The 27,877-nt window shown below is 39.1% G+C and overlaps 1 protein-coding gene across 7 annotated transcripts in view; it reads right to left on the bottom strand.

The window, feature by feature from the left end:
- The window catches only part of TNS3 (tensin 3), a 180,556-nt gene that overhangs the window by 110,389 nt on the left and 42,290 nt on the right, over positions 1-27,877 (bottom strand). For all 7 annotated transcript variants that reach the window (XM_015854824.2, XM_015854825.2, XM_015854826.2 and 4 more), the window contains exon 2: positions 14,591-14,702. In XM_015854824.2, the coding sequence (XP_015710310.1) occupies positions 14,591-14,702 (112 nt within the window). The remainder of the gene's footprint in view (positions 1-14,590; positions 14,703-27,877) is intronic.

Here is a 27,877-nt window from a genome sequence, read left to right as displayed (position 1 = left end):
AGTGTATGAGTGAAGAGCACTTTCATAGAATTTAACAGGACAAATATTCTTTTCCATAAAATTTTTTGGTGTTTGTACAATTACACTGCTCTAATAGCACTAAACAATAGATAACCATACATTCCTTACAAAAGCTATCACCCTTAAAGCATGTGGTGGGTGACTTTTAATTAATGAGGAAAAACATTTTCTCATGTGATTGTACGGAGCATGCCTAAATTCATAAGTGATTGCTTACACAGAAACAGCATATTAGGAGAATATGTATTCCTCAACAGTATGATTTATTGTGAGACTGTAAAAGGCTAACACTGTTGTCCTAATGGTAGATTTGTTACCCTGCATGCAATAAGCCAATCTTACACACAAAGGTGAGATATTGATTTGTTACAAAATTGCACAAGTTTAGGCTGGGTGGTCTTCCACAAAGCTAGAATACTCCGTGATTTTTTTATGTCCTTTAAATCTATTTTTTAATCACCTGACCACTTCCCTGATACAGCCTCTGGCCTACAACTGGTCAGTTAAAAATAAGGATAACCTCCCTACCTGCAGGCTAGCTAGACATGTTAATTAATACACGTTTTCAAGATACTCCTATCTTAAAAGAAATTTAGTCATCAAATTGCTATTAATAGTTATTCTACTTAATCGCTTTAGCAACTTCAAGGATGATCTTTACATAAGAGTACATATTTGCTATATCTAAGGATACACATACAAAGATTTGTACAAAGGTTAGTTCTTACTGACAACAACAGATGCTCTAAAAAAATACACATATGTACTATTTGTTTCTCCAATAATCTACTTACAGACCTTCTGTACAGCAGGAAAACAAACAATAAAAGAAGACACAAGTGATAAAGTGCTTTTGAAGTCTGCAAATTTTAAAAGAGAATCATAAAAAGTAAAGAATAAAGTAGCATAGCTGTCCAGGAGTCTAGATATTACAGAAAAGATTTGTGCATCTTCTTTACTGATGCTTATGCCTAGATTTCTGGGGCAGTACCATGAAATACAGAACAAAAATAAGTACAAAATGTGAAGATGAAAAACAAAAAAAAGACAGCTTACATAATTCTGTTACTGGCTAATGCAAAAACAAATTATGAATGTAATAAGAAATGCACTAAGTTCTTATTAAAAATGTAGCTAACAATAAATGCGGCTTATCCTGTTTCCATGTACATCAAAAAGCCTGAGGGTTTGCCTGCTCTTATATAACATAACATTACTGTATTTGGTGGGAAGAAACCAAAGAGATCAGATGAGAGTACACTCAAAATCACCACTGCAAGACACATTAACGACAGGGAAATACAACATAGAAACTCCATGCATTAGTAAAAGAAGAAAAAAAAAACACCAAAGCATTACTTATCTTCATGAAAATCAAAGGAAACGAAGTAAGGTCTCTAGAGGTAATCAGTTAAATACAAATCAGGTTGAGCTCCCTGACTGAAATAATTCCATAATTGTTTCTTCTCCCCAAGTACTTAAATTGGTAACATTCTGAGGATATAAATCTGATTGATCCAAATCTTCTGATTGATCGCTCTTCTTCAGCATCCAGAAATATCCTGTTCATATCTCAATCTAGAATTTCATGGATTCTACCGACGTAAGCCATTACCTTTTCTTCGTCACTGTCTAATAATGCTAATGATCATCATAAAACTGGATAAAAACATACACTCCAAAATGAGATCACTGATTATCCAAACACTGGAAGCTAACAACGTATTCCTTTGTGCTCAGAAGAAAAAAAATAATAATAAGATTCTCTCCCTTCCCTGCTATGTGAATGTCAAAGCATTAATCGCATACAATGCTCCTAACAGGCTACATCCTGAAAACAGAAAATGATCCACAAACAAGTGAAATAAGCACCAGTTCCCTTCTCCTGACATGTCTGAATTTTGCTAATAAATCCCTGCCCAGGGCAAGAAAACTTAACACTACTGAGCTCATTTTGACAGATTGTTCTTTGCATCTACTAGAAGCTCAAGAGTTCAAAGCATTTCACATCACCTACGTACGCACATCACTCCAAAAGTAACACACAGAACCACAGAATGTCAGAGATTGGAAGGGACCTTGAAATATCACCTAGGCCAATTCCATGGAAACTACAAAAGTTACAAAGAGTACAACAGCACTATTTGATAGAGCACATTCTCAGCTACAAAACTTTATTTTTTAAACACGGTCACCACAATTTAGCTACACATTTTTCATCAGAGATGCAAAAGGGCTGTGCTACTAAAAATGTGAATGACCATCTAGAACATGGCTTACCTTCCACATTGCTACTGCCACTGCTGAAGCACACCATCCACTGCTTATGTTAACACCCACCATTTAACCTTCATAAATATCCAGCAAGCATCAATGAATGTCATCAGCTGCCATTTTTTACACACAGAGGAACTCCATGATACACCTTTAGTTCATATGCATTTCTATGCAGACACCCCCTACTGACATCTGTCCCACAACAACAACAAAAAATGGAACATTGGCAGGAAGGTTCAACCTCTACTGTCATATCACCAACATCCACCTCTGATGTCATGGGCCAACAATAATAAGAAAGGAGGTATGACTTTCAGAGAAGCCCTCATACACATCTCAGTGAGACACGGCAAGCTTTACCTCTTCTACACAGAAAGGACAACTGAATCAAACCCAGAGAATATTTCACTGGAGTGAATAAATAACAAACACTAGAACAGAATCTCTTCACTAGCACTTATCAGTGAGCTACATCATAAAACCGTGTCTTCCTAAAATGTTGAGAAATTGCTTGAAAAACATTGCTAGTTTTCACTTGCCAGTAAGGTGCTCTACTCACACCAAGATATTTACATACATACATACACAAAGTGATTATACATACATTTACGTCTTTTGTGTGTATATATGTATATATACATACACCTATAGATTAGGGAATGTGTGTATATATGAACATATGTACACATACACATACCAAAAATGTGAGTTATGCTCTTAATAAACATACAACTGCTTGCTTAAAACCAAGTAAAATTTAGAACGCTGTTAACATATAACATTCCTTGGGATCTAACATCCAATCAGGAGAAAGCATATCTAGTATCACTAACCAGCAGCTATTTAACAATCTCTAGATTATCATTGCTACCAACATCTTTATTGCTAGTGTTGTAGAATCATGAGAACAATCCTCAAGAATGTTTTTTCAACTACAGATAAACTATATTTTCTTTCTGTTTTCTGATGGCTGTCCTATTTCCTACACTCCCTCTGCTTTCTCTGGAATGGAAAACACATATATATACAAAAGCATTCTTGTAAGTACAAGAATTTTAAAGAAACTGAGGAATTAAGAAAACACAATGAACCAGGTAAAGAGGAAGCATACAAGCACACAGAGAAAAGTCAATGACTGAGGGCTACGCTTTGAGAATCACAACCCTCCAAGGACCTAAGAACAGAAAACAGTGCAAAGAACTACTGCTGTCATCTTTTTACAATAGAGTTCATAAAGGCTTTATACCCCGCAGCTGTTAAAATTATGAACAATGAAAGAAGCCTTCAACACAAACTAATTAAAGACTTGCCCACAGTGAAGAATCAATATTCTTGGTATTTCTTAGAATTTATCTTACAACAACTAATGCAGAACTATCTATTCTGCATGGATGGCAGCACCCCCTCAGCCCACAGCTGCTTCTGACTCAAACTAAACATTTATGTTACTTCCAGAGAAATGGATTACCTCAAAGATAAGACTTCCACAGAAGCTGAATTAATTTTCAATCATTTTTGCAAAAAGTCCTGAAAACTAGAGATGTACTTACAGAAGACATCTAAAAAATAAATAAAATAAAATAAAATAAAATAAAATAAAATAAAATAAAATAAAATAAAATAAAATAATGCAGCATTATGCCATAATCATGCAAATGACACCTCGCTGGTAGAAAAAAAGAATCTGTAATGCAAAAGTATATGAATAATACAGCATATTCAGTACATCATATGCATTATATGTAAGGGAAAATACATGCAACTTACAGTTGCTGGCAATCTTCAGACAAATTTTACAAGGAAAACAGCATTCATCTCTTTTCAGGAATACAACCCAACTGTTGTTGAACTATAAAATATATCTGAACCAGTCCTAGGACTTAACATTGCACTCAGAAGGGGTACTTCAGTTCTAAAACTCAACAACTTGAAGTTGTCACAAACACAACTTTCATCATGATTTTCACTTGTTTTTCTTTTTCTATGTTTTTTGATTTCTTTGTATGACAAGATAATTCAAAAATCCTTACTGTCAGAAACTTGGGATTCAGACAGAAGGAAGAGAACAGACCAGGTGCATCAATGGCTGCGCACCTTAAATAGACCACGTTGTTGTTGGATGGGACACAACTGACTAGAAGAGGGAGGAATATACTGAACAGCAAGGGGTCTAGGCTCACCACTAGGGCTTTAAACTGGATTTGATGGGGAGAAGGGGATGCAATTCTGAGTGACAGAGAGGAGCCAGGAAGCACTGTCACTAAAGGAAGTAGGTGGGGAAAAACTCAGATTTATCACAGAAGATTATGGAAAGGCTCCTCCAAGAATGTAACGCAGCCAACACCCAAGCTGAAGTGCTTTATCTCTAAATTGGCGAGAGATTAATTTCAAAAAATAATTATTTATTCAGTGAATAAAGAATTGGTTGGATGGTCCCAGCCCAGTTGTGGTCAACTTTCCTATATCCAGATAGAGACCAGTCAGAATCATTAAGGTTGGTAAGACCACCAAGATCTGGATCAACTATCAACACATACCTATGACCATGTTGTTCAGTGTGACGTCTACCCCTTTCTTGAAGTTCAGCAGGGATGGTGACTCCACTACCTCCCTGGGCAGCCTGTTCCAATACTCTTTCTGAAAATCATATTTTTTCCCTAATATCCAGCCTGAACCATCTCTGATACATTAAGGCCTTTTTCCCTGCTACAAGTAACCTGGAAAAAGAGGCCAAACCCCATCTTGCTATAACCCATATTGAGGCAATGAAGTGATAATAATGTCTCCCTTGAGCCTCCTCTCCTCTGAAGAAACAATCCCAGTTCCCTCAGCCTCTTCTCATAAGACTCATGTTTCAGACCCTTTACCAGCTTTGTAGCCCTTCTTTGAACACGCTCCAGGGCCTCAATGTCTTTCTTGTAGTAAGGGGCCCAAAACTGAACACAGTACTCAAGGTGTGGCCTTACGAGCATCCAGTAGAGGGGGATGATCACCTCCCTAGACCTAGTGACTATACTATTTCTATATACAAGACAGGATGCCACTAGCCTTCTTGGCCATCTGGCACACTGCTGGCTCACATTCAGACAACTATCAACTACTATCCCCTGATCCTTTTCTTCCACGTAGCTTGCCAGTCACTCTGTTCAAAGCCTCTAGTGGTACATAAAATTTCTGTAACTGAAATGCAGGACTCAGCGATTCAGTCTTCTTAAAGCTCAAACAACTGGATTCAGCTCATTGATCCAGCCCATCCAGATTCCTCTGTAGAGCCTTCCTACTCTCAGGCAGATTGACACTTCCTCATGAGTTGTGTGCCCCAGAGGTCTGCCTTGGGATGCATGCCCTTCAGCATCTTTATCAGTGACATACACAGTGGGATTGAGAGCACCCTCAGGTTTGTTGATGACACCAAGCTGAGTGGTGCACTTGACAAAACAGAAGGAAGTCATCTGGAGGGATCTGGACAAGCTTGAAAACTGGGGTTACATAAGCCAAATAAGATTTAACAAAGCCAAATGGAAAGTGTTACACTTGGATCGTGGCAATCCCAGACATATGTACAGATGTGTACATGTGAAAAGAACTCACTAAGAGCAGCCCTGGAGAGAAGGACCTAGGGGGTCCTGATGGACAAAAAAGACACGAGCCAGCACTTTGTGCTTGCAGTTCAGAAGGCCAAAAGTATTCTGGGCTGCATCAAAAGAGAGGTGGTCAGCAGAGTGAGGGAGGTGATTATCCCATTCTACTCTGCACTTTTAAGGTCCATCTGGAGTACTGCATCCAGGTCTGGGGCCCCAGCTAAGGAATGATGAAGAGCTGTTGCAGAGGGTCCAGAGGAAGGCTATAGATAAGATCAAAGGGCTGGAGCATCTCCGCTATGAAAAAAGGTCAAGAGAGTTGGGCTTTTTCAGCTTGGAAAAGAGAAAGCTCTTTTACTGTGGCCTTACAGTAATTGAAAGAAGCTTATAAGCAGGACATGGACCAACTGTTACACAGTCTAGTAGCAAAAGGACAAGGAGAACTGGCTTTTAAACTAAAAGAAGGGGAATCTAGGTTAGATGTTAGGAAGAAATTCTTTACTCTGAAGGTGGTGAGACACTGGAAAAGGCTGCCCAGAGAAGCTGTAGATGCCCCATCCCTGAAGGCATTCAAGGTCAGGTTGGATAGGGTGCTGGGTAGCCTGATCTAGTGGCTGGCAACCCTGCCTGCAGCAGGGGCTCGGAACTAAATAACTTCAAAATTCCCTTCCAATCCTAGCCATAGTATGATTCTTTAATATATAGCAAGCAGTTAAGAGACAATTCTGTTTGATATCTTACTGAACACTAAGAATGAGCATTTGCCCTCAAAACAGGTACTACACAGCACTTGACATTCATGTTTTTTTACCTTCCAAGTGAGAAGTAACAGATCACAGGCATTCTTGAAGGAAGCTTTCTTTCCCTTTGCATTTGCAATTCAACTTTGCCAATATAGAAACATGCTATTACAGCTACTTTCAATAGCAATGAGTCCTTGATTATCCACAACAAAGTAGAATCTAATCCAACCATATAAAAAGGCATAACATTGTCATTAACCTGGTTGAAATGCTTCTACACCAATGCACGCAGCCTGGGAAATAAGCATAAGAGTCACAAAGTGATAGCAGTATTAGAAAACTATGACCTAACTGCTACCACAGAAACACAGTGGAACAATTCACATAACATGAGTACAACTACTGTAGGCCACAAGCTTTTAGAAGCAATAGAGAAGGTAGAAAGGGTGAGGGGGCTGCTTTCTATGCTAAGATGATACAATCGCAAAGAGCTGCCTCTGAAAAAGTCAAAAACAGGTTGAGAGCTTGTGAGTTAAAATCAGAGACTAGACCAATAAAGGACATCTGGTGGTCAGGGTCTACTACAGGCTGCCTGATCAAGGGGAGCCTGTTGATGAGGCCTTCTTGCTTCAGCTACAAGAGGCATCAGACTAGGAGGCTCTCGCCCTCATGGGACAATTTTAACTATTCAGGTGCTAGGAAATGTACACGGTAAGCTGTAAGCAATCCAGGAGACTTCTGAAGAGAGAAGGATTTCCTTATTCAAGGTACTGGACAGAAAAACCAGAGGTGAAGCACTACCGGGTATGGTGCTCATCAACATGGAGGGAGATCATTAAAGAGATCAATATCAGAGGCAGTCAGCTGTGGTGATTGGGTCCTGATCAAGTTTGACATCTTAAGAAACATGGGCCTGGCAAAGAGCAGAATAAGGACTGAACTTCAGGAGAGCAAACTCCAGGCTGTTTGAAGAATTACTGTGTGAGATCCCCTTGAAAGTTACCTTTAAGGACAAAAGGACAGTACAGATTAGCAGCACTTCAAAGATATCTCTCTGAGAGCACAAGAGTTCTCCCTCTCTAGGATAACAAGCAGCAGAGGCAGCTGAGTAATTACCTGCTAGTCAAACTGACCAAAGAGAATGAAAACTGTAAGCAGTAGAAGTAGGGATGTGTGGTCTGGGGCACTGTCCAGATGGACAGAGATCAGGAAAGCAACAGTGCAGATGGAAGTGAACTTAGTAAGAGGTGTGAAAAGTAACAAAGGATTCTTACAGGTATGTTGGTCAGAACAGGAAAGGAGAGTATATCCTCTCTGAGGGGGAGGGCAAAACCAGCTGCTTCAGACATGGAGAAGGCTTTAGGAACTTAATGAGTTCCTTGTGTCTGTCTTTAGTTCTAGACAGGCTTTCCATACCTTTTGTGTCCTTGAACTTACAGGCTGGGCTCAGAGTCAGAGATCACCTCATGAGGTTAAATGCGTACAAGCTGTGATGCCAAACAACACTCATTCCAGAGTCCTGAAGGAGCTGCCTGATGTGGTTGCCAAGCCACGCTCCATGATATCTGAAAAGCTGTAGCTATCAGGAAAAGTCCCTAGTGACTGGAAAGGGAAGGTCTGGGATTACCCTGACCCATGTACAGACTGGGAGAAACACATTTAAGAGCCGCTTTACCAAGGAAAACATAGGGGTCCAGGCACAAGGACTGGCTAAGGGAGGGGATGATTTTAAACTGAAAGAGGAAACATTCAGATTAGATATAAGGTTAAGGTCTTTTGATTTTTTGGTGGTTTTTTGTTGCAATCCAATGTTGCAACACTCCATCCAGAAATGCATTTCAGCAAGACTATGGCTCATCGTTGCCAGTAGCCCACATTTTTTCTTACAGTTCAAGATAGTATGAGCAGTACTGTAAGGTCTAGGAAGCTTGCACGCTCATCATGAATTAGGGACTTACACTAAAAGAAAGGCCCAGACAAACACTGGTTTAAAATGGATGACCTTCAGAACAAGAAAAACAACTTTCTTGAAAAACTGTTCATTATACAGATAAGACCTAACATGTCTTCATGTTTTGATTCACAGCAATTCTTAATCTCTTACATTGTAAGAGAGTCTCAGAGATCTTCAAGGAAAGAAACCATCACGTGATACTAGGATCATCAGCACGATACTTAAGTAAAAGTTGTTGGCATCTACTTTAAGAATTTAGATTGCTTTTATCTTAAAAATGACCAAAAAAATCAGCAAGGACTGCATAAAAACCAGCTACCAACTCACCTCTCATCAATCTACAAGGCTCAGATTCTGAATGCATCTAAATGTGGTTATGTTTGTAGCCCATCTTATTTTATGGAAGTTTTCTTCAGTTTTGCAACTCATTCTCACTATACACTATATTCTCTAATGTGTTATGCCATCTGTGATGCGGCTTGGTCACTACAATCATTAAACATTACACAAAATGCTTCCCCTTATTTTTTTTTCCCTATTTAATTTTCTAAGGGAGTAGGAACTCACCTTATGTTAACAGACTTAAAGTTCTCTTAAATGCCCATACACTTTTCAGTGTCACAGCAACACCATGCCAATTTTAAAATGTGATTTAAGCCAGCAGGTGGCTAAGCATGACAGTTTTTTGCTCACTCTTCCCCCTTCCCAGTGTGATGGGAGAGAGAATAAGGGAAAGAAAAAACACAAGTAGGACTTGTGGGCTGATGAGATAAAAAATAATTATGATAATACATATATATGAATATATTAACAAGCGATGAACAAGCAATTGCTACCCCACAACTAATGCCTAGGCAGCCCCCCTAGAAGTGGAAGAGAGATAAAGAGAGATATGAACTCTCATCCACTTCAAAATTTCTGCTTGATATCATTTGGAATATCCTTTTGGCCACATTAAGATAACTGTCTTAATTATGCTTCCTCCCAGCTCCTTGGGTCCTTCACTGTGAATAGTTTTGTCTCTATACACAGAGGGTGGTGATGCACTGGAACAGGTTGCCCAAGGAAGCTGTGGATGCCCCATCCATGGACGCATTCAAGGCCAGAATGGATGTGGCTCTGGGCAGCCTGATTTACTGGCTGGCAACCCTGCACACAGCAGAGGGATTGAAACTACATGTGGTCCTTTGCAACCCAGGCCATTCTATGATTCTATACAACACTTCTTGGCTGCAAATAGGGGAAAAAAAAAATAAAAATCGTGTGTTATTATTTTTCTACTTGAACCAAAATACACCATCATGCCAGTCGCTCATACAAAAACAATTCTATTCCAGCTGAAACTAAGACATACAGATTCTCTCAGCACCCCAGAGTGCTGTGCTTTAGCAGTGATGCTTATGTGCCACTTGTTTAGGAACTGAAATTCTACAATCAGTTCTACTGGGACCACTTCAAAATATATTTCCTGAGCCAGTGCGTTCATGTCTAGGTTACATCAATAAAAAGATACCCAAGTTAATCTGAAGCAATGTTACTTTTAGTTCAAAGTCTGGATTAAGGAATGCTTGTATTGCATGTTAGGCCTCAATGCCAGCATTTAAAAGTTAATTTAATCATTACCTGGACAGGAGGGGTTGTTCACCAAGCAGAAGTGTGACAAGTGTTTCAATTCATCATTATTTCACTTACCAGTAGTCTAAGGTATAAGGCATACTGCATTATTGACAGCTATTCCTATTTCCCAAACATGTAACCAACTTTCTTATTTGTCGGGAAAGGGCTAGGAAGATTCAGAGTATCTAAAAACCACTCAAAACCTGCTCTATGCTAACAGTCACTGGGTTACAACATAACAAAGCTGGGACAAGCTATATTAAAAAAAAAAAAAAAACCAAACATGGTAAATACATAAAAGTTACATAGTTACAACAGCTTGCCTGCAAATGAAGTAAAATATTAAATATCTGTAATCTAGGTTAAATGAATTAAGTTCAAAATGAATTAGGAAACTTTTATAATATTGCAGACTTTTGGACAATTATGCAAATACACACAGCTAGGTTGTTTACCTGCTCAGCCCTGCACTAAGTTTAACTGTAAAGCAGAGAAATTATCAAATGTAGCTCAAAAGCATTCAAGTTTGAAGTACTACTGAAAAGACACAGGTAATCACATGGTCCTCAGTTTAATGTAGCAAGTGCAGGTAACACAAACGTCAACTACTAAATAACAATTCTTCACAATGAATAGCTGCATCAAACAGTTCAGTTCTAATTATGTTTACCAGGCAGGGAAGAAATGATTAGCTCGCTCATTTTTAAATCTTCCATTTTTTACTGCTGCTTTTGTAGACCTCAATAAATATGAATCATTGTTACCAAGTATGTTTTTCTGAGGTGGGATAAAGTACATAACAATAAGGTAACATATTCCTTCAAGCATAACTGATAGCTATTCATTTTTCATAGAAACTTTTTAGGCACTGAGTTCAGAACTGGACACAAGCAAAGGACGCATTTTACAAGACTGAGCTCAACACCTCCCAGAACAGCAGCTGCTACATAGTAATAAAAACTCATTTAGCTATTACAATATTGAATTACAGCCACCTTCTTGCAACAAGCAGATAATTCATCCCTAGAGAAACAGAAAACGCTACAATCTGACCAACCTGGAACCTTTCCCTTTACCTCATTCCTCTCCATATAACTTTCTTTTAGCCAATCAAATACTACAAGTTCTGGAAGGAATTTGCATTCAATACAAACAGCTATCATGTTCTTTGCACAAATTAATACACAAAGGAATTCCAGTTGTTTTTAACAAGCTTTTCTTCTCCCTGTCTTCCTCCCATGTCAATTTGCTCACTTTAATACAACACCAGGGAGAATTTACCAGAAGCAGAAGAATAGAGATTTAGCTCTGAAACAGCTAGTTTATTTTTCTTCATATTTAAATTAACTGCACTAGGTTTTATTTCAAACACTTCAGAGCTGGCAAAGAAAAAGACAACTTTGATTTCTGTCATTTCCAAAATTCTGCTTTACAAAGCCCACATTTTAAGTTAAATTAAAAATGGATTCCTACTAAATTGAAATTAATAGTAGTCATCGCTCCACTCTGTACAGCTCCCTTTCCTTTTCATCTCTCAAATGAAGTGCCAGGCAACTAAAATTCACCAACACTAAATAAGGATGATAAGTCTGCTGCATGTTTGTAACAGGAAAGAAGAAAAACAAAACAGAAACAGCAGGAAAGAAAAGGCCTAGTCTAGTGGCTGGCAACTTTGCCCACAGCAGGAAGACTGAAACAAGATGATCTTTGAGGTCCTTTTCAACCCAAACCATTCTATGAATGATTCCATGAGGAGGATGGGAAGGGTGAAACACTACGTACTATCAAGGGTTCCTTCTCTACAAAAGACCTACAAAACCTGTAAGAAATTAATATGGAATTGTCATTATATTGCATTTCAATATCATTTTTAGTAAACTAGCTTTTCTCCCCAGATCATTCCCAGTGTTTTTGGTTTTAGGCCCATCTCCCTACCCTCTTCCTTTCTTCCCCTTCCCCCTTTCTCAGGACACAGGTCAGTGGGTCCCCTGGCCTATTATCATAGAATTGACTGGGTTGAAAGGGACCTCAGGAATCATCAAGCTCCTACACCCCTGCCATAAGCAGGGCTACCAACCTCAACATCTAATACTAGACCAGGCTGCCCAGCACCCCATCCAACCTGGCCTTGAACACCTCCAGGGACAGGATCCACAACCTCACTGGGCAGCCTGTTCCAGCACCTCACCACTCTCTGGGAAGAACTTAACCCTGATATCCATCCTAATTTTTCCCTCCTTCAACTTAAAACCATTTACCGTTGTCTTGCTATTGTCTACCCTTTAAAAGAGTTGACTCCCCTCCTGCTTATAGGATCCCTTTAGGAATTGAAAGCCTGCTGCCTTCTCTTCTTCAGACTGAACAAACCCAGCTCCCTTAGCCTGCCTCCATAGGGGAGGCGCTCCAGCCCTCTGATCATCTTTGTAGCCCTCCTCTAGTCACAGAATTGGGCTAAACCAGCCCATAAACTGCTGACACACAGTATGTCAATCTCCATCTTCCAGCTCTGGGCTATAAGGACTCAAATTCACAGCAACCTGGCAAACACTTTTTCTATTCCCACTTCCAGAGGTCTTTTTCTTCAGGAATACCAGCACATCATTTCTAACAATAAACCTCACCAAGAGGGTGTTGATAGAATTCTCCCAACTAAGCAGGCATCACAGTTTTATGATTTTTGTTGTTGGCATTCCAAATCATAACATCTTGTAGCACTCTTGGAGTTAAAGAGTTAATGCTGCAATCCCCCATGGGCTGTCAATAGTTCTGGGTACTTGCCCCAAAAGAGAAGAACTGCAGCTTCCAGAAGACTTCATTGTTCCATTTTTCAGTTAGAGGAAAAGATAGAACTGACTGGGAGTCACAAGACTGCCCTCTTCCTTCTCCTTTTCTCTGCAGTGTGTGCTCCCTAGCTGTCTCATCTTTACCATTAGAGTAATGCCTTTGGTTTTTGGACACATTCTCTCCCATTTTATTTGTTTTATTAGCTTCAACTCCAACTATATTGGATTATATTGTGTTATCTCACATTCCTCTATTATATTTAGTAAACCAGTTTCCTCCCTTGGCTTGTAACTGCTGTTTTCTTTTTTTGGTGCATCTCTACCACTTCCCTATACCCTCTCTCAAGGGCATGGGTCCCTATGCTCTATAAGTCAAGGAACTAGACCAGAACTGTGACAGCAGGCTTCTTTCTCACAGTATTAGCAATTTCTACTAAGTTAAAAACAACTAAATCCTTAGAACTTCAGGACTAACCTCCAGAAATACAGAATAAATGTTTTAAAGAAACGCATACATATAACTGCATATGATAACTTAACACTGAACAAACAAGGTTCATCCACACTGTTCACCCACGAAGTTCAGCAACACTTGTAGGAGGTAAAGAGCACATTCTTTCCACATTCAAACATCTTACTGCCCTCATTATCCCTCAGAGGGATCATAAGGTGCTAGAAGAGTGTGGGAGGGAAGGCACACAGCAAGAAATCCATCTAGAACATGCAGATGGTTCTAAAATCACTAAGCAAAAAAGATGCTGTTTTTTCCACCATGCATGAAAACACAAATGCATTCTCTTACTAGGAGGTAAACCATGCATGCAGAAAGTAGATAGACTGCTTTACTATTGTGTAGTTACAAGAGTTAAACGTTAACCAGACTAAATCAGTACACTGGATCAATGCCCCTTTATATCAACAGCTTGCAGAAATCACTTATTGAGTTTTCTCCAAATTTACTTCTGCCTTAAGTCTGTCCCACAAGTATCCCATGGAGAAGAGGCAAGTCTGTTCAATCCCACACAGAAAGGTGAAGAGTGAAGAACAGCAGTAACAAGCAGGCAACAGCAGAGGCAGTTAAGTCTCTAACCCATGCATCCAGAATGAGCATCTCTTCAATATTACAATGAGTGATTAGGCAGAAAGACTAAGCACTAGACTGAGACCATAACGCAGATGTAAAATGAAACAAACGACTGTTCTTGAGATTTTGGCAAAGTAATGCATGGAAAAGCCTTAATGGCTCAGTGAATCAGTGTCACTTCCCCAGTCAGAGGCTGAATTCCATCTGTCAGCCACTGAGCACACATCACTCACACGTTCCTAAGAGGCACTGGCTCAGTCTGGAACCCATCCTTATAGCTCAGTAATAAAAAACACATCATTATACAAGTCCAATTGCCTATAGCAGCTCCTCTCCGACGCTAAAACAAAATGAAAAAACACTAATAAAAACAATGCACAGTACTGTCTAAAGGAAGGAAGTTAAGTAACATTTATATTTAGTCCAGAAGGAAGTCTGGAGTCACTGATTCCTACAGATTTTAATATTATATGAGTTTTATTTCTTTTAATTTGCAAGAAATTTAACAGAGCACATCACACGTTACTCACCTCTGCATGAAATGCCTTGGCTATCAATTACTTGTTTGCAGAATCCACAAATTTTGGATTTCTTGAAGGATTTGTTTTTGAAAGTATGAGACTTTGGTGCTGTATCCCGAGGCTGGAAGAAAGAGGAATAACGTCAGATCTTCTCTCAGTTTTTCAGTCATACTCCTAAACATAACAGCAGCGTGTCTCTATTACTCTCTGTCTCACATGGGTTTTCCACTCTTAAAACAGGAAGTAACAAGTCATAAGAAACTTCTCATGCAAGACATTTTATATTCTTAATGCCAGATTCCCCTATGACAATCTTCCACAAAGAAATAAAGAATAATCTCCACAATAAGAACAGCCTTCTGACCTAAGGTCTCACTCATACAAAAAGCTGCACCAATTCAGCTTATACTGGTTAAAAATTAGCTAAGTAATATACTCAGTTATCATGGTAACTAATACAACTTGCCTCGTTGCAGCAGAGTTTGGATTCCTTACTAAGTGAAAAGCAGCAGAAGTAAACAGGCAAGTTTGATTTTTGGCAGTTTACTAAGTTGAAAATCAATTTTGCTTTCCCCTCCCCCCCCATATGAGAAAATACATTAAAGTTGGATTTTTTTTTTCCACAGTATGTCATAGTAACTGAAATATTATGTTAAAACATAACAATGAAATCTCTAATGAGGACAGAAATCAAAAAATGCCATATATGCTATGGCTTCTATAGGACTAATTATTATTATGGCTTTAAGTAACAGAACGCTTCTGGAAGCCTTAAACAGAGTCCATACGTACTCTGGAAGGGTATAACAACATTCAGTTTCATTGGCAGTCTTCTGGAAAATAGCATTGTGGAATGAAGGATAATTAATTTTTCTGGTTCCTTCCTTTCATTAAAAAGTATTCAGCAAGTCAAAAGAATTACATGAAATAAGGCCATATTTCATGAAATGGGTTAGGAAAGTACAAAAAAAGGAACTTGTAAAGTCAGTAATATCATAATAACTACAGGATAAAACAAATCCTGCCTCTAAAAGTATCATTCACATTTTTACGGACATATTTCCCTATTAAAATCAGAACCCCCAGATACCTTTCCACAAAGATGCTCTCCAGCTTATCAACACCCAGTCTATATGTATATGCAGAACTGCACCACACCAGCACTCGTTTTTGTTAGACTTCATATGGTCAGCTCTCTAATTTGTCCCTGCAAGGTTTTTCTACCCTCCAGAGTTAACAGCTACTGCTATTCAATATCATCTGCAAACTTACTTCATAGCCATTGCAGTCCTGATTAAATTAAGGCCAGCAGAACCCCACTAGTGACTCTCCAGCAGCACAATATTATATTATTTACTGTAATGTTTTGTATACAATTACTGTTCCAAGCTTCAGTACAAGTGGGCCTGTATTCAACACTTCAACTACACCAATTTTCAGAAGCAAAAGTGTCCAAAAAGCAGAAAGCTAAAGTTGTCTCTCAACATACGTGCAGGCCAGACCTCTTGCTGAGGTTTTGTTCGTATGGATTAAGGGAAAGATTCACTGCATGATGCAATAAGGTTACACGGGACTTCTTCATGGTTTTAAGCAAAAAGGCCCTAGACAAAAAGTCATCTCTAAAAATGTCCATATTGAAGCTGCTGTGCAGGCACAAGAAGTATCTTAAAAATGATGTGTCACAGCCCTTGGGTACTTCTACATACTGTTTCAACATGAGCCCACCTGAAGCGTCAGAGGAGGCCTTAAGAGCATAACTGGCAGCAATAAACTCTGAGCAAGACATTTAAGTGTATTAATTTGCAGAACTTAACGAGGGAAACAGCAGAAGATCCCTTGTCAGTATAAGTACTGGAAAAAATGTTGGATAAATAAGTTTGAATTGTAATTACAGTATCACATTAGACACTCCAATCACTAACCACAAAAGGTAAGTCAAATTCCCTTACACCTCCCCATTTCTAAACTTGTTCAGATTTACATCAAGCTACATCATACTAAATTGAAGGCTGTTCTCATAATTTACATCAACAGTAAGCCATAAAGACAATGAGCTCCAGCAGAACAAAACCTGATGGAAAAAACAAACAAACAAAAAACCCACCACCCTTAAAATCTGTCAGGTCTTTTTTTCATAGAGTCACAGAAGCTTTAGAATTGGAAGTAACCCCTGAAGGTCATCTAGCGGAACTCCAATGCAATGAACAGCGACACCACAGCTAGATCAGACTGCCCAGGGCCTCATACAGCTTCACCTTGAAAGTCTGCAGGGGACAGGAGATCAACCAAATCACCAGGTAACCTGTTCCAGTGCCTCATTACCCACCCTGTAAGAAATTTCTTCTTTACATCTAACATAAACCTATCCCCTCTGAGCCTGAAGCCAGTTCCCCTTGTTCTATCGCCACAGACCCTGACAAAGAGTCAGTTCCCTTCTTTCTTGTAGCTCCCCTTTAGAGACCAAAAGGCTACTATCAGGTCACCTCAGAGCCTTCTCTTCCCCAGGCTGAACAGCCCCAGCTCTCTCAGCCCGTCCTCATAGGAGAGGTGTTTCATTGTGTAGACCATTTTTTATGGCCCTTCAGTGGACACGCTCCAACTGACCTACATCTGTCCTGTACTGAGGACTCCACATCTGGACACAGAACTCCAGGTGAGGCTTCACCAGCACAGAGGGGTAGAATCATCTCTCTTGACCTGCTGGTCACACATCTTTTAATGCAGCCCAGGAAACAGTTGGCTTTTTGGTCTATAAGGACTCATGTCCAGCTTGTCATCCACCAGCACCCCCAACACCTTTTTTGGCAGAGCTTTGCTCAATCCCTTTCATCCCCATAGTTTGCACTGGTAGTGCAGGCTGCCTCAATCCAGGAGCAAGACCTTGCATTTGGATTTGTTGAATCTCATGAGGTTCACCAGGGCCCACTGCTCAAGCCTGTCTAGGTCCCTCCAAACGGCATCCCATCCCTCCCATGTGTCAACCACAGTCTACAACTTGGTGTCATCAGCAAACTTGCTGAGAATGCACTCAATCCCACTGTCATGGTCACTAAGGAAGATATTAAAGAGCATCAATTAAAACAAATATATGGACTTTTTGTTTCTTACCATTTCTCTATCAGGTCTCCAAACAATTCAGTTAAGTAGTTCACCTAGGAGACTCAGTACTCACAACTGTTTACATAAGAACTCTGTAACATACTGCAAAAACTCCTGGACCCACAGTTTCTTTATTATCATCTGGTACAGTTTCTTCAGCTCTTCACTAAGATGCCAACAAAAGGGGAAAGAAATAAAAAGAAAGCAAGCCACCATGGGAGGGAACAAGCAATTATTCCTTTTTTTCCCCCACAAAGCTCAAGGCTGGAATCTAAATTGTCTGCTAGGGGCAAAAACTGAAAGAAAACCATGCAGAACCACAAATTACAAACTGAGATCTTGCCCGCAGAGTAGACTGTAATTACAGCTGGTCACAACTGCTACCACTATGAGACGTCTCTTTTTCAAAACAGAAACTCTCTTCTGCTTACCACACAAGGAAATCAAGTATTTTTGGCCATTCTCTGTTCTCTATGGAATACAAAGTACAATGAAGATAAAAATTTACCCCATATTTACATCATCACAGCAGACTGTTTCAAGATTTTTTACAATCACCCTCAGCTATGATAAATTTCAAACATTTCTTATCACTGAGCATTTTCATTATGTAACAACATGCCCATGAACATCTGAAAAAAAAAAATCATAGCAGATCTTTCAAGGCTGTATGAAACACTTCTGAGACACCTTGTATTTTACAAAAAGAGAAAGAATTTAAACAAAAAACCCTCCCTAGATTTCAATTAAACCAATAGTCACTAAAGCACTTAATATACAGGTATGTTTTGTTTTTGTTTTTTGCAAAACAGAAACAGCAAATCCTCCTTGATGGGATCTTAACGTTGGATTATTAATTATTACACCCATGGAAGAGGCATTCACAACCTAATTTCCAAACACCATACTACATCAGTAACAATAAACAAAATATCAATGAAGAACAGAAAAGACCAACATCTCTACAACTCCAAACACGTTTCCATCACACAGACTCCAAATGTCATAATGATGGTTAATATTTTGTTTCTTAAATGTAATATGACAAAAATCAAACCAGTAGAATCTCCAAGAGAAGTACAGACTTTTACTCTATTCCAGAAAAATGAACAAAAGACCTTTAGCTGACTATTCACAAACTCTACAATTCTACTTTCCTCCATGTCATCCAGATGGCAAATTATGCTTAAGAGGAAATTCAATTTCCAATAAAATAAGATTTTATAAATGAAGCTGTAAATTCCAGATGTTACTTCATAAGAGGAAAAAAAAAAGGCAAGATCTGTTTGCATATTATTTCTCTACCTCCAAAACCTCTAATAGTCTACCTAATTTACTGTAGGCGGGAAGAAAAAAAAAGGCTCCATAAACTTTCCCTATGTCAGATCCCACTGCCATATTTTACGGTCAAACACTATTCTTTCTTCTGTCTCCTCTAACTAACTATCCAATTTTATAATTACCAGTTATTCTCTTTATGCACTTTTCTACTCCCAGTAGTAGCTTTAAATCACACTGTAGTATAATGACTGTTACTACTATTTGAAATACATGGGGAGTTGGTAGCAATGTATTAGCAGAATGGGTATTTCAAGTTATTTCCCGTGTATAACTGTACCAAATGGCATTAAATGAACTAGTATCATACACACATAAGTACACACAAGAAATAACACCAATGAATACATAAATTATGCAGTACCTATAGCACACTGCAAGAATATGAAATAGAAGGGGGAAATAAAATAAAATAGAAAAACCCAAAAGATTTTTTACAGAGATTGAAATAAGGCATTTCTGTCTTGCCCACATTTGAAATTATTTCTATTGTGATGGACATAGCACAGACAACAAACAAAAATAGAACATACACAAATAGCTACTTAAACTATTATCACTACCCATTTACTAGTTAGCTTAAAAGAGACAGCAAAGTACCATATTTATACCATATTTCTTCAAGGTATTTCATTACAAATGAAAGACAAGCAGTCCAAGCTAAAAAGACTCATTTGACTTGTTACTTTGACGAAGGAAGACAACATACAGTGAAAGTCAGACCAACTGGCTCTCTTCCTACACTCCTGCTGTACCGTGCACATTAGAAGATCCATCTCTGCCCAGTTATTAATTCTAGGTCCATGATTCCTTTACTGCTGAGCAACTTAAGTGTAAAGCAATCCGGAGGTGTTGGTGACAGTATATTCAGAATGAGCCAGTGGTGTGCCATAGCAGCCAAGAGGGCAAACCATACTTTGGATTGCATGAAACACAGCACTGGCAGGCAGTCAAAGGCAATGGCTCTCACACTGTATTCAGCATTGTTGCAGCCTAACCTTGAACAGTGTGTGTACAGTTCTGGGCTCCACAATACAAAGAGAATATGAAAGTGCTTGAAGTGTCACCACAGAAGAACAATAAAGCTGTAGAAAGACTGGAAAGCATGTTTTGTAAAGAGAGGGTTGAGGACACTCGGGCTGCCTAGACTAGACAAAAGGAGGCTGAGAGGCAATTTCATCACTCTCTACAACTTCCTGAGGAAGGAAGGCAGAGAAGGAGGTGCCCATCTCTGCTCTCTAGTTACCAAAGACGGTGCAAAAGAATGGCACAAATCTGCCCCAAAGGGGAGGCTCAGACTGGATGTAAGGAAAAAGCCTATCAAGAGGGTGGTAAAGTACAGTAACAGGCTTCCCTTAGTGAAGCGGTCCATGTTCCATGCCTGCGACTGTTCAAGTAGCCCTTAATATCATGCTTTACCCTGATGTTAGCCCTGAAGCAGTCAAGACATTGGACCTGATGGTCTTCAGAGATCCCTTCGCTATTCTAAGAGTTTGTACTACTGAATTATTCTAAGACTTTCAAGAATTCTAATTCTAAGAGTCCTTCCTCTGGACCTGCTGGAGCACAGCAGGGATAATGTACAAAGAAAGGCTGATGGATCTGATTTTATTCAGCCTGGAGAAGGCTCCAGGAAAACCTCCCTGAAGTCTTCAAGTACTCAAAAGGAGCTCACACAAACAAGGAGGAGGCCAATTTGTTACACAGACAGATACAGGATAAAGGGAAATGGTTTTAAACTAGAAGAGAGGAGATTTAGATTAGATATTAGGAGGAAATGCTTTACTCAGAGGGTGGTGAGACACTGGAATAAGTTGACCAGAGAAATTGCGGATGCCTCATCGCTGCAGTCACTTAAGGCCAGGTTGGATGTGGCCATAGGCAACTTGATCTAGAATAGCTGACAACTTCGCCCACAGCAAGGGAGTTAGAAATGGATAATCTTTAAGGCCCCTTCCAACCCAATCCATTCTATGGTTTTAATTCCACTACTTCTGTCAAACCTGGAACACGTTGGTTCTTTCTGTCCCCACATTTTTTGTGGCAATTCTCAATTATTTTAAGTATCTTCATTAAAGCAAATTCCCACTGCTTCTAACAAGGAACAGTTTCTTGTGCTGCAGGATTGTGTGACTAGTTCTGCTTTAAACTTACCTACCATATTTATATTTCCATAAAACCTTGATCAAATTCCTCATAAACTTTTTGTTTCTCAAATTGAAAAGTCCCAATCCCCTCCGACTCCTGACCAAAATCACCTGTCATATTCCCCCCAAACATTTTAGTAACTGCTTTCTATTCATCCTCTCCTTTTCCACCACACATTTCTGAGGAAGTATGGATCTGACCCCTGTACACAAAGCTTTTCATATTAGCTCTTCACTTAAAACTCTGGACAGACACAAATTAGCAAAAGATACGATAAAGAAGCAGTACCATAAAACCAGTTTGCCATGGGATTATGGAATAAGGAATAGAGCAGCCTTAACAGCTGCGTCAAGTGATGCATAGTAATCTGTGACTAAACACAACAGCAATCTCACTGCTCTAACAAGAGACAGAACCTATGCCCCCAGAGAATTAAATATAACTCTTCCAAACAGCATATATTTACATTTGTAATTTGTAGACATTCCAAATTTACTACACTGGTGTCAGAATCAGGATCCTATCTAAGACAGTTCTTCATTCTTATTACCCTTTCTTACCTCACCATCACCTGCCTTGGAGAGCGACATTCATCTCAATTGGTCACACACACTCCACTCCAAATTTTAAGATAAAAAGATAAAAATATATAAGATATAAATCATATCTATATATATATAGACTACAGTCCAGTAGACAGTAGGGTTTATAGCAGAAGGGAGCAGGGGCCTATTCATTCACTCTTCACTTTTAGTATAAAATAGAAGCAGTTCTCACATTTTTCCACTTCAATGCTTCTTCATATTTTAGTTTCAGCACTTCTCTTTCTCCAGCACATACAAATCCGTATTTGTGGAAAACCAATCAGGAGAAAGATGGAAAATCCATTAAGGTCATAATTGTTCCAGACTCTGGAAAACTTGTCATTTTCATCCTTGTCTCCCCAGCAAACCAACACTTTGTTCTGTGTGGGTGTATACATAAATAGGAAACTCCTGAAAGCAACAGAAGACTGTGTATCATGAAAGCTCAGTAGCTCTTTTTTTTTCCTCTTTCTTTATTGTAACTAAATGAGTTAGACTTGAAAACCCTGAGGCTACAGCAATGAATACACAGGGGTTTCAACCTTTCCTATAAAGAAACCAGAGCAAGTTATCTGAAGACTAGATTCTTTATATAACAGGGGGGAAAAATACTCTGTTTTCAAATGTACCTGGTTCACCTTTAAGTTCACGTGAAAGTAGTACTGAAGGACATTAACAGGAGTAGAAATTCAAACAAAGCATCTACCCTTTTTTAAAAATATCTTTACCTAAATCTAATCAAATCTCTTCCCACTGTAGATGTACAATTGCATGTACATAAAAACAAGCACACAAAGTGCATGCATCCACATATATTTGCTCCATCTCAATAATCCTTAATCTGTTTACAAAAGCAGAAAATGCACAAAGGTCTCCCACACTACAGACTAGTGCATTTTGACCAAGAGGCGAGACAAAAAATAAACACCTCTTACTAACGTTCATTCATCTGTTTCCTGATGTTCCTCTGTTATCTTGTCAATGGGATCAAGCTGATGAAAAGTGGTCTACACATAGATGTAAATTTTGTTTATCTTCTTTTTATTCTGATATTAGAAGACTAGTTGTATCCATCATCCTTAAAACATGCCTCTCAGTGTTTATCAGGTGGTAAGAGTATACTAAATTAGAAAATCTCCACTATGTTATCCTACTGGTATTAATCACAGACAACATTGTACACAGCCCATGCTCACCTTACAAGTCAAAAGGAATTTTAAGGAAGCAAGGGCACGTACTAGGTAGGTTTGTATTTTTACTGAATAACATGAACTCTAATCACCACATCCATACAGTCAAACAAACAACAGTACAACAAAATTCTCTGGTTCAAATTGTCATCCATAGTACAAGACTTCTACAATACACAGCTACTTAAAACAAATAATAATGTAGAAACTGAGGAAGGCCTGACAGTAAAAGGTACATCACTTAGTACAACAACCACCAAAGTAAGGCTCCTACTCTGATCCTTACACTGTTTCCATCTCTTATTGATAAGGTTGAGCATCCTTCCCACTCTGGTACAGGCATCAGTATTACAGCAATCTGCTTGTTCAAGCTTTGGAAAGGAAACAACAGTAGCTACACCTAGAACATACACAAAAAAACAATACTTATCCATACAGAAAGTACTAGCTATATCAGATTCAAGATTAGTCTTTATTTGAAAGAGCAAATGTGATAAATTACATGCTCAGCAAACCTACATGCTGCAGTATTTGGCTTGCAGTTCTGAGAATAGTAAATAAATTCTACAGAAAAATATACTGTTTTACAGTAAAAGAACATGTCTACAATGAGCTGTTAATCACAACTGTATCTACTTATGCTTATAAAAATCTGAAGTACAGCAGAAATGTCTGATTATGTTAGCCTTATCTCCATCTATCCAACTATCGTAACCATTTTCAAGGCACTCCAGTAACAGCTTGGATAACAATCCTGTCTATCCCAATGGTTTTCAATACCTGTTACTACTCAAACCTGTGGTTGGAATACAAGGAAGTAATAGTCTTAACAACTGTCATCCCTTCGGGCCACCAATTAGCACGGAGTGCTACTAACCAGAAGCTCTGCATTATCCCACCCAGCTAGGAAAAGATTTGATGCTACTGATCTGAGTAGCTTCATCTCATCCATCATGTGAATAAGTATAATGTAAAATCACTTAAGTAGGAGAATCACAATGAGCTACAAGATACAAAACTCTGAAGGAAATGGAAATCAAATACAATAAACATTTGTAAAAACTATTATATAGCACTTGCTCTATAGCTTATTAATTGCTCACTCACCAAGGACAAATAGTTAAAACTCTTATGCTTAGAAGAGCTACTATATTCTATATACACAATTGTATATAAATAATTGTTCCCTAACTAAAATCCGATATGTTCCCTTTTTTTAAGCTCAAAATAACTACTTACTCCAAATATCCAAATAACTGTCACAGTCATTTCCCTGGTACTGAGATTATGAAGAAAAGTCCACTGAACTGATACCACAAAAATCACTGAACAGCCCAGGCTGGAAGGGACCTGAAACATCACCACATCAGACCTTCTGTTGGGAATGAAGCCTTGATGAGATTACCCAGCACCTTCACCACTCACATCCTGAAAACCACCAGTGATGGATGTGGGGCAAGCTATTAAGTTTCTAGTCTAATGTAGCCATCTCACTCTCCTTTACAGAGAATGCACAACTTTCAAGTTTTCTGCAAACATAAAACTTAATGACCATAAAACAGAATATACACTGATCTCCAGAGCAAAAATATACATCAGAAAAGAACACAAGAAAGAACCATCTCATGCTACATTTTCAGCAAAAAAATTATAATCCCTCACTTTCACCTCTTAAAACATCCTGATATCTCCAAATATACAGAGAAACCTACTGCCCGTATGCTTGCTTCATTTATTTTCATTACATACAAAGCTTCAAGGACATAAGCCTGCTTAGAGGCTGCAACTCTCAGCAGCAGAAAAACCACAAGGAATTCACTGATGTGATGAATTTTTTCCAATAAAAACATTATTTCAGAAATATCAGCATATAAATATAAGCTGAAGTTCTCAGGAACGAACACACCTTGGTTTGTCCACCAAACAATTCAAACTGTTGTCGGCCTGGTTGAAACAAAGGGTTGCTTTAATTAGTGAAATATTACTAACTGACAGGGCAAATTCCAAAAATACTTGACTACAATTAGATATCTTCCCCTGTAATACAACGGAAAGTGCAACGATGATAGCAGGGTTGCAAGATACCAGGCTACAGTGAGTGAGAATCCGCTCATACACAACAGCAGCCGACAGAAATAAGGGAAAGAAGCTGCTTACCCCTGGAAGGCCTCACATACGCAGGGATCTTCAAAGATCCCTTGCCTCCGCTACTAAGCCTTAAAAGAGCTCTGAGAATGGGTAGATCCTGGCTTCACACCTTCCTGTCACTCAGGCACCTGTGCTCCCCTGGGTTGGCCCTGCCTTTCTACCAGGTGCTCAATCACTGTTTCAGGCTTTGACTTACCATTTCCACAATATCCCCTCTCCCTGCCATTATAACAGCTTTTAAATAGCAATTGACCTCTACAGGGCTTACATGGGTGTGCTCTAAGGATACCCATTTATCCTTTATTCACCAAGCAACAGTTAAGTAAACCACATTTCCCAAAGCATCTGAAAAAGCTTCCCTATGAAAAGCTGCCTTTATAATATATCTCAATCCTACTGTTTCAGATTCCACTCTGACTGTAGTTCCTCTGGTCTAGTTCTGCGTGGTGAGGCCATGGCAGGGGGGGGGGGAGGAGGCAGGCAAATGAAAGCAAACAGAACAACTGTTCCAATCAGTTTTAGTTCTGGCAAAGCTCAACTCACTGCATTGACTACAGTTTCTACCTTCCTCTAGCTCTGACCCATTTTTCATCTTTTCACTTTCTAAAGGCTTTTCAGTTCAAAGAAACTGAACAACAGCAAATAAGCAGGCCACAGCCACTGTGTGCCAGTCTCCCACCTGTCCCTTCACTGACCTTTATTATACTTATATATAGTGTACAGCCACCATGTTATACTTATGCACGACAGACACTTGAACTGTGGAAACCAAGATCACTTCTGTCTAACCCACTGCTAGCAGAACAGATAATAAAACATCCATGCTGGAGCAGATACTTTTAAACATGGCAATGCACTCAGCATATGAAAAAAAGAACAGAGACTTGTGTTTTTCTTGGAAAACAGAAATGACTGAAAACCTTAAAAGCTACGCCAAGCAAACCAAACTGGGGTTTAGTAATCTGAACTACCGTACTCCAGACACTGAAGTACAACAATTGAATCTCTTCCATGCAAAACACATACACAAAATAAAAAATGTATAAAAGCTATAGAACAAATATAGATGGCCCTTTTGTTCTTACTATTCACATGTGCTGAATATATATGACAATCAAATCCTAATCTCAGTTCGTGAAGGTTTATATTTAGGGAATCTCTTACATAAACTAAGAACTCCCATGTCCTTATTCAATAACAAACAGTTAAATACAGTTATAAGTGCTGATAAAAAGCCAGAGCAAAGTCTTAAATCTCATGCAAAATGTCAAGAAATCTCATATAGTTTGAAGGCATCACAATGTTAATACAGACGTCTAAGTGCCTATTTCTTAAACAATTATAGATAAGAGTTTTACAGCCATGCTTGCCACCTACATTCTTACATTCTTGCCATCCTGTCTGGAACTCCAGCTCAGCAGACAGAAATGTCTTCCTGGAGGCAAGAATGAACAAACTCTCCCCAATTACAGAGCCATGTGTGGGCTATGAGCAATTTTCCAAATGTACAAGGAAAGGAGAGAATTTGCTACATATATGAACAAGCTAAAACAAGTCAATCTGCAGATGGAATGGATTAAAGTGTCTATCTGAGTCACCTCAAAATTAATCCCCTGCAAGAATGTCCTCCCTCTCCCCTCAACAACAGCCTTCCTTTAGTCCCTCTCAGAGGAAAAAGTCAAGCTCAAAAAACAAGCATCCAGGTCTTTTAGATGAACATGATGTTCCACAGAATATATCCATAATCTTTTTAGGAGAAATGAGGATATTCTTTCCCCCTCTCAAGAAAGCACATGCAGATGGCCAAGATACACTTTTATTCCCATGGTCTACCACCATCAATTGTTTTATCAAAGTTCACAAAAAGGAACTTCCACGGCAGGTTCAGGTTAGGAATGGCATCTGTATTACACAGATATTAATGTCATCTTAAAAATGGTATAACAACAAAGGTAACACTGATCATCTATAAACCAGATGCTTTGAAGTGAGATTGCTTGGAAACTGGAAAATAGTGAATGTGAGAAGTTAAAAAATACTCGAACGAAATAAAATCATTATGACTGGTAGTTCTTCAAGTATTTCCAGGATATCATTAACATTTGTGCTGCCACATTGTATTTTAAACAATACCTTAGGTGACAAAATCACATCACTGATATCAAAATCTTCTACATCTTTCTCTTAAGCAAGCTGAAAACTCAAACTATCCTCATTTGGAGTATACCTGAAAAAGACCAGATGGCCTCCAGAGGTCCCTTCTCACCTCAACCTTTCTGTGATACTGCAAAACAGAAAACCTACTAGCTGATCAGGTTGCAAAGAATTATAACAGAGAGCAGCCCTGAGGGTAAGGATTGGGGAGTGTTGATTGACGAGTGTTTCAACACAAGACAGCAGTGTTTGCTTGCAGCCCAGAAGGCCAATCATATCCTGGGGCTGCATCAAAAGAAGAGCGACCAGCAAGCCAAGGGAGGGGATTCTGCCCCTCTACTCTCTTCTTATGATACCCCACCTGGAGTACTGCAACCAGTTCTGGGGTCCCCAACACAAGAAGGACATGGAGCTGTTGGAGCAGGTCCAAAGGAGTGCCATGAAGATGATCAGAGGTCTGGAGCAGCTGTCCTCCCAGAACAGACCAAGAGAGTTGGAATTCTTCAGCCTGGAGAAAGCTGTAAGAAGACCACATAGCAGCCTTCCAGCACCAAAAGGGGGCCTACAGGAAAACCAGGGAGGAACTTTTTATAAAGGTATGTAGCAACAGGAAGAAGGAAAATGGTTTTAAATTG

Source organism: Coturnix japonica, chromosome 2, assembly GCF_001577835.2.
Source record: "Coturnix japonica isolate 7356 chromosome 2, Coturnix japonica 2.1, whole genome shotgun sequence".
NCBI lineage: Eukaryota > Metazoa > Chordata > Aves > Galliformes > Phasianidae > Coturnix > Coturnix japonica.
This window is presented reverse-complemented; position numbering and strand designations above follow the sequence as displayed.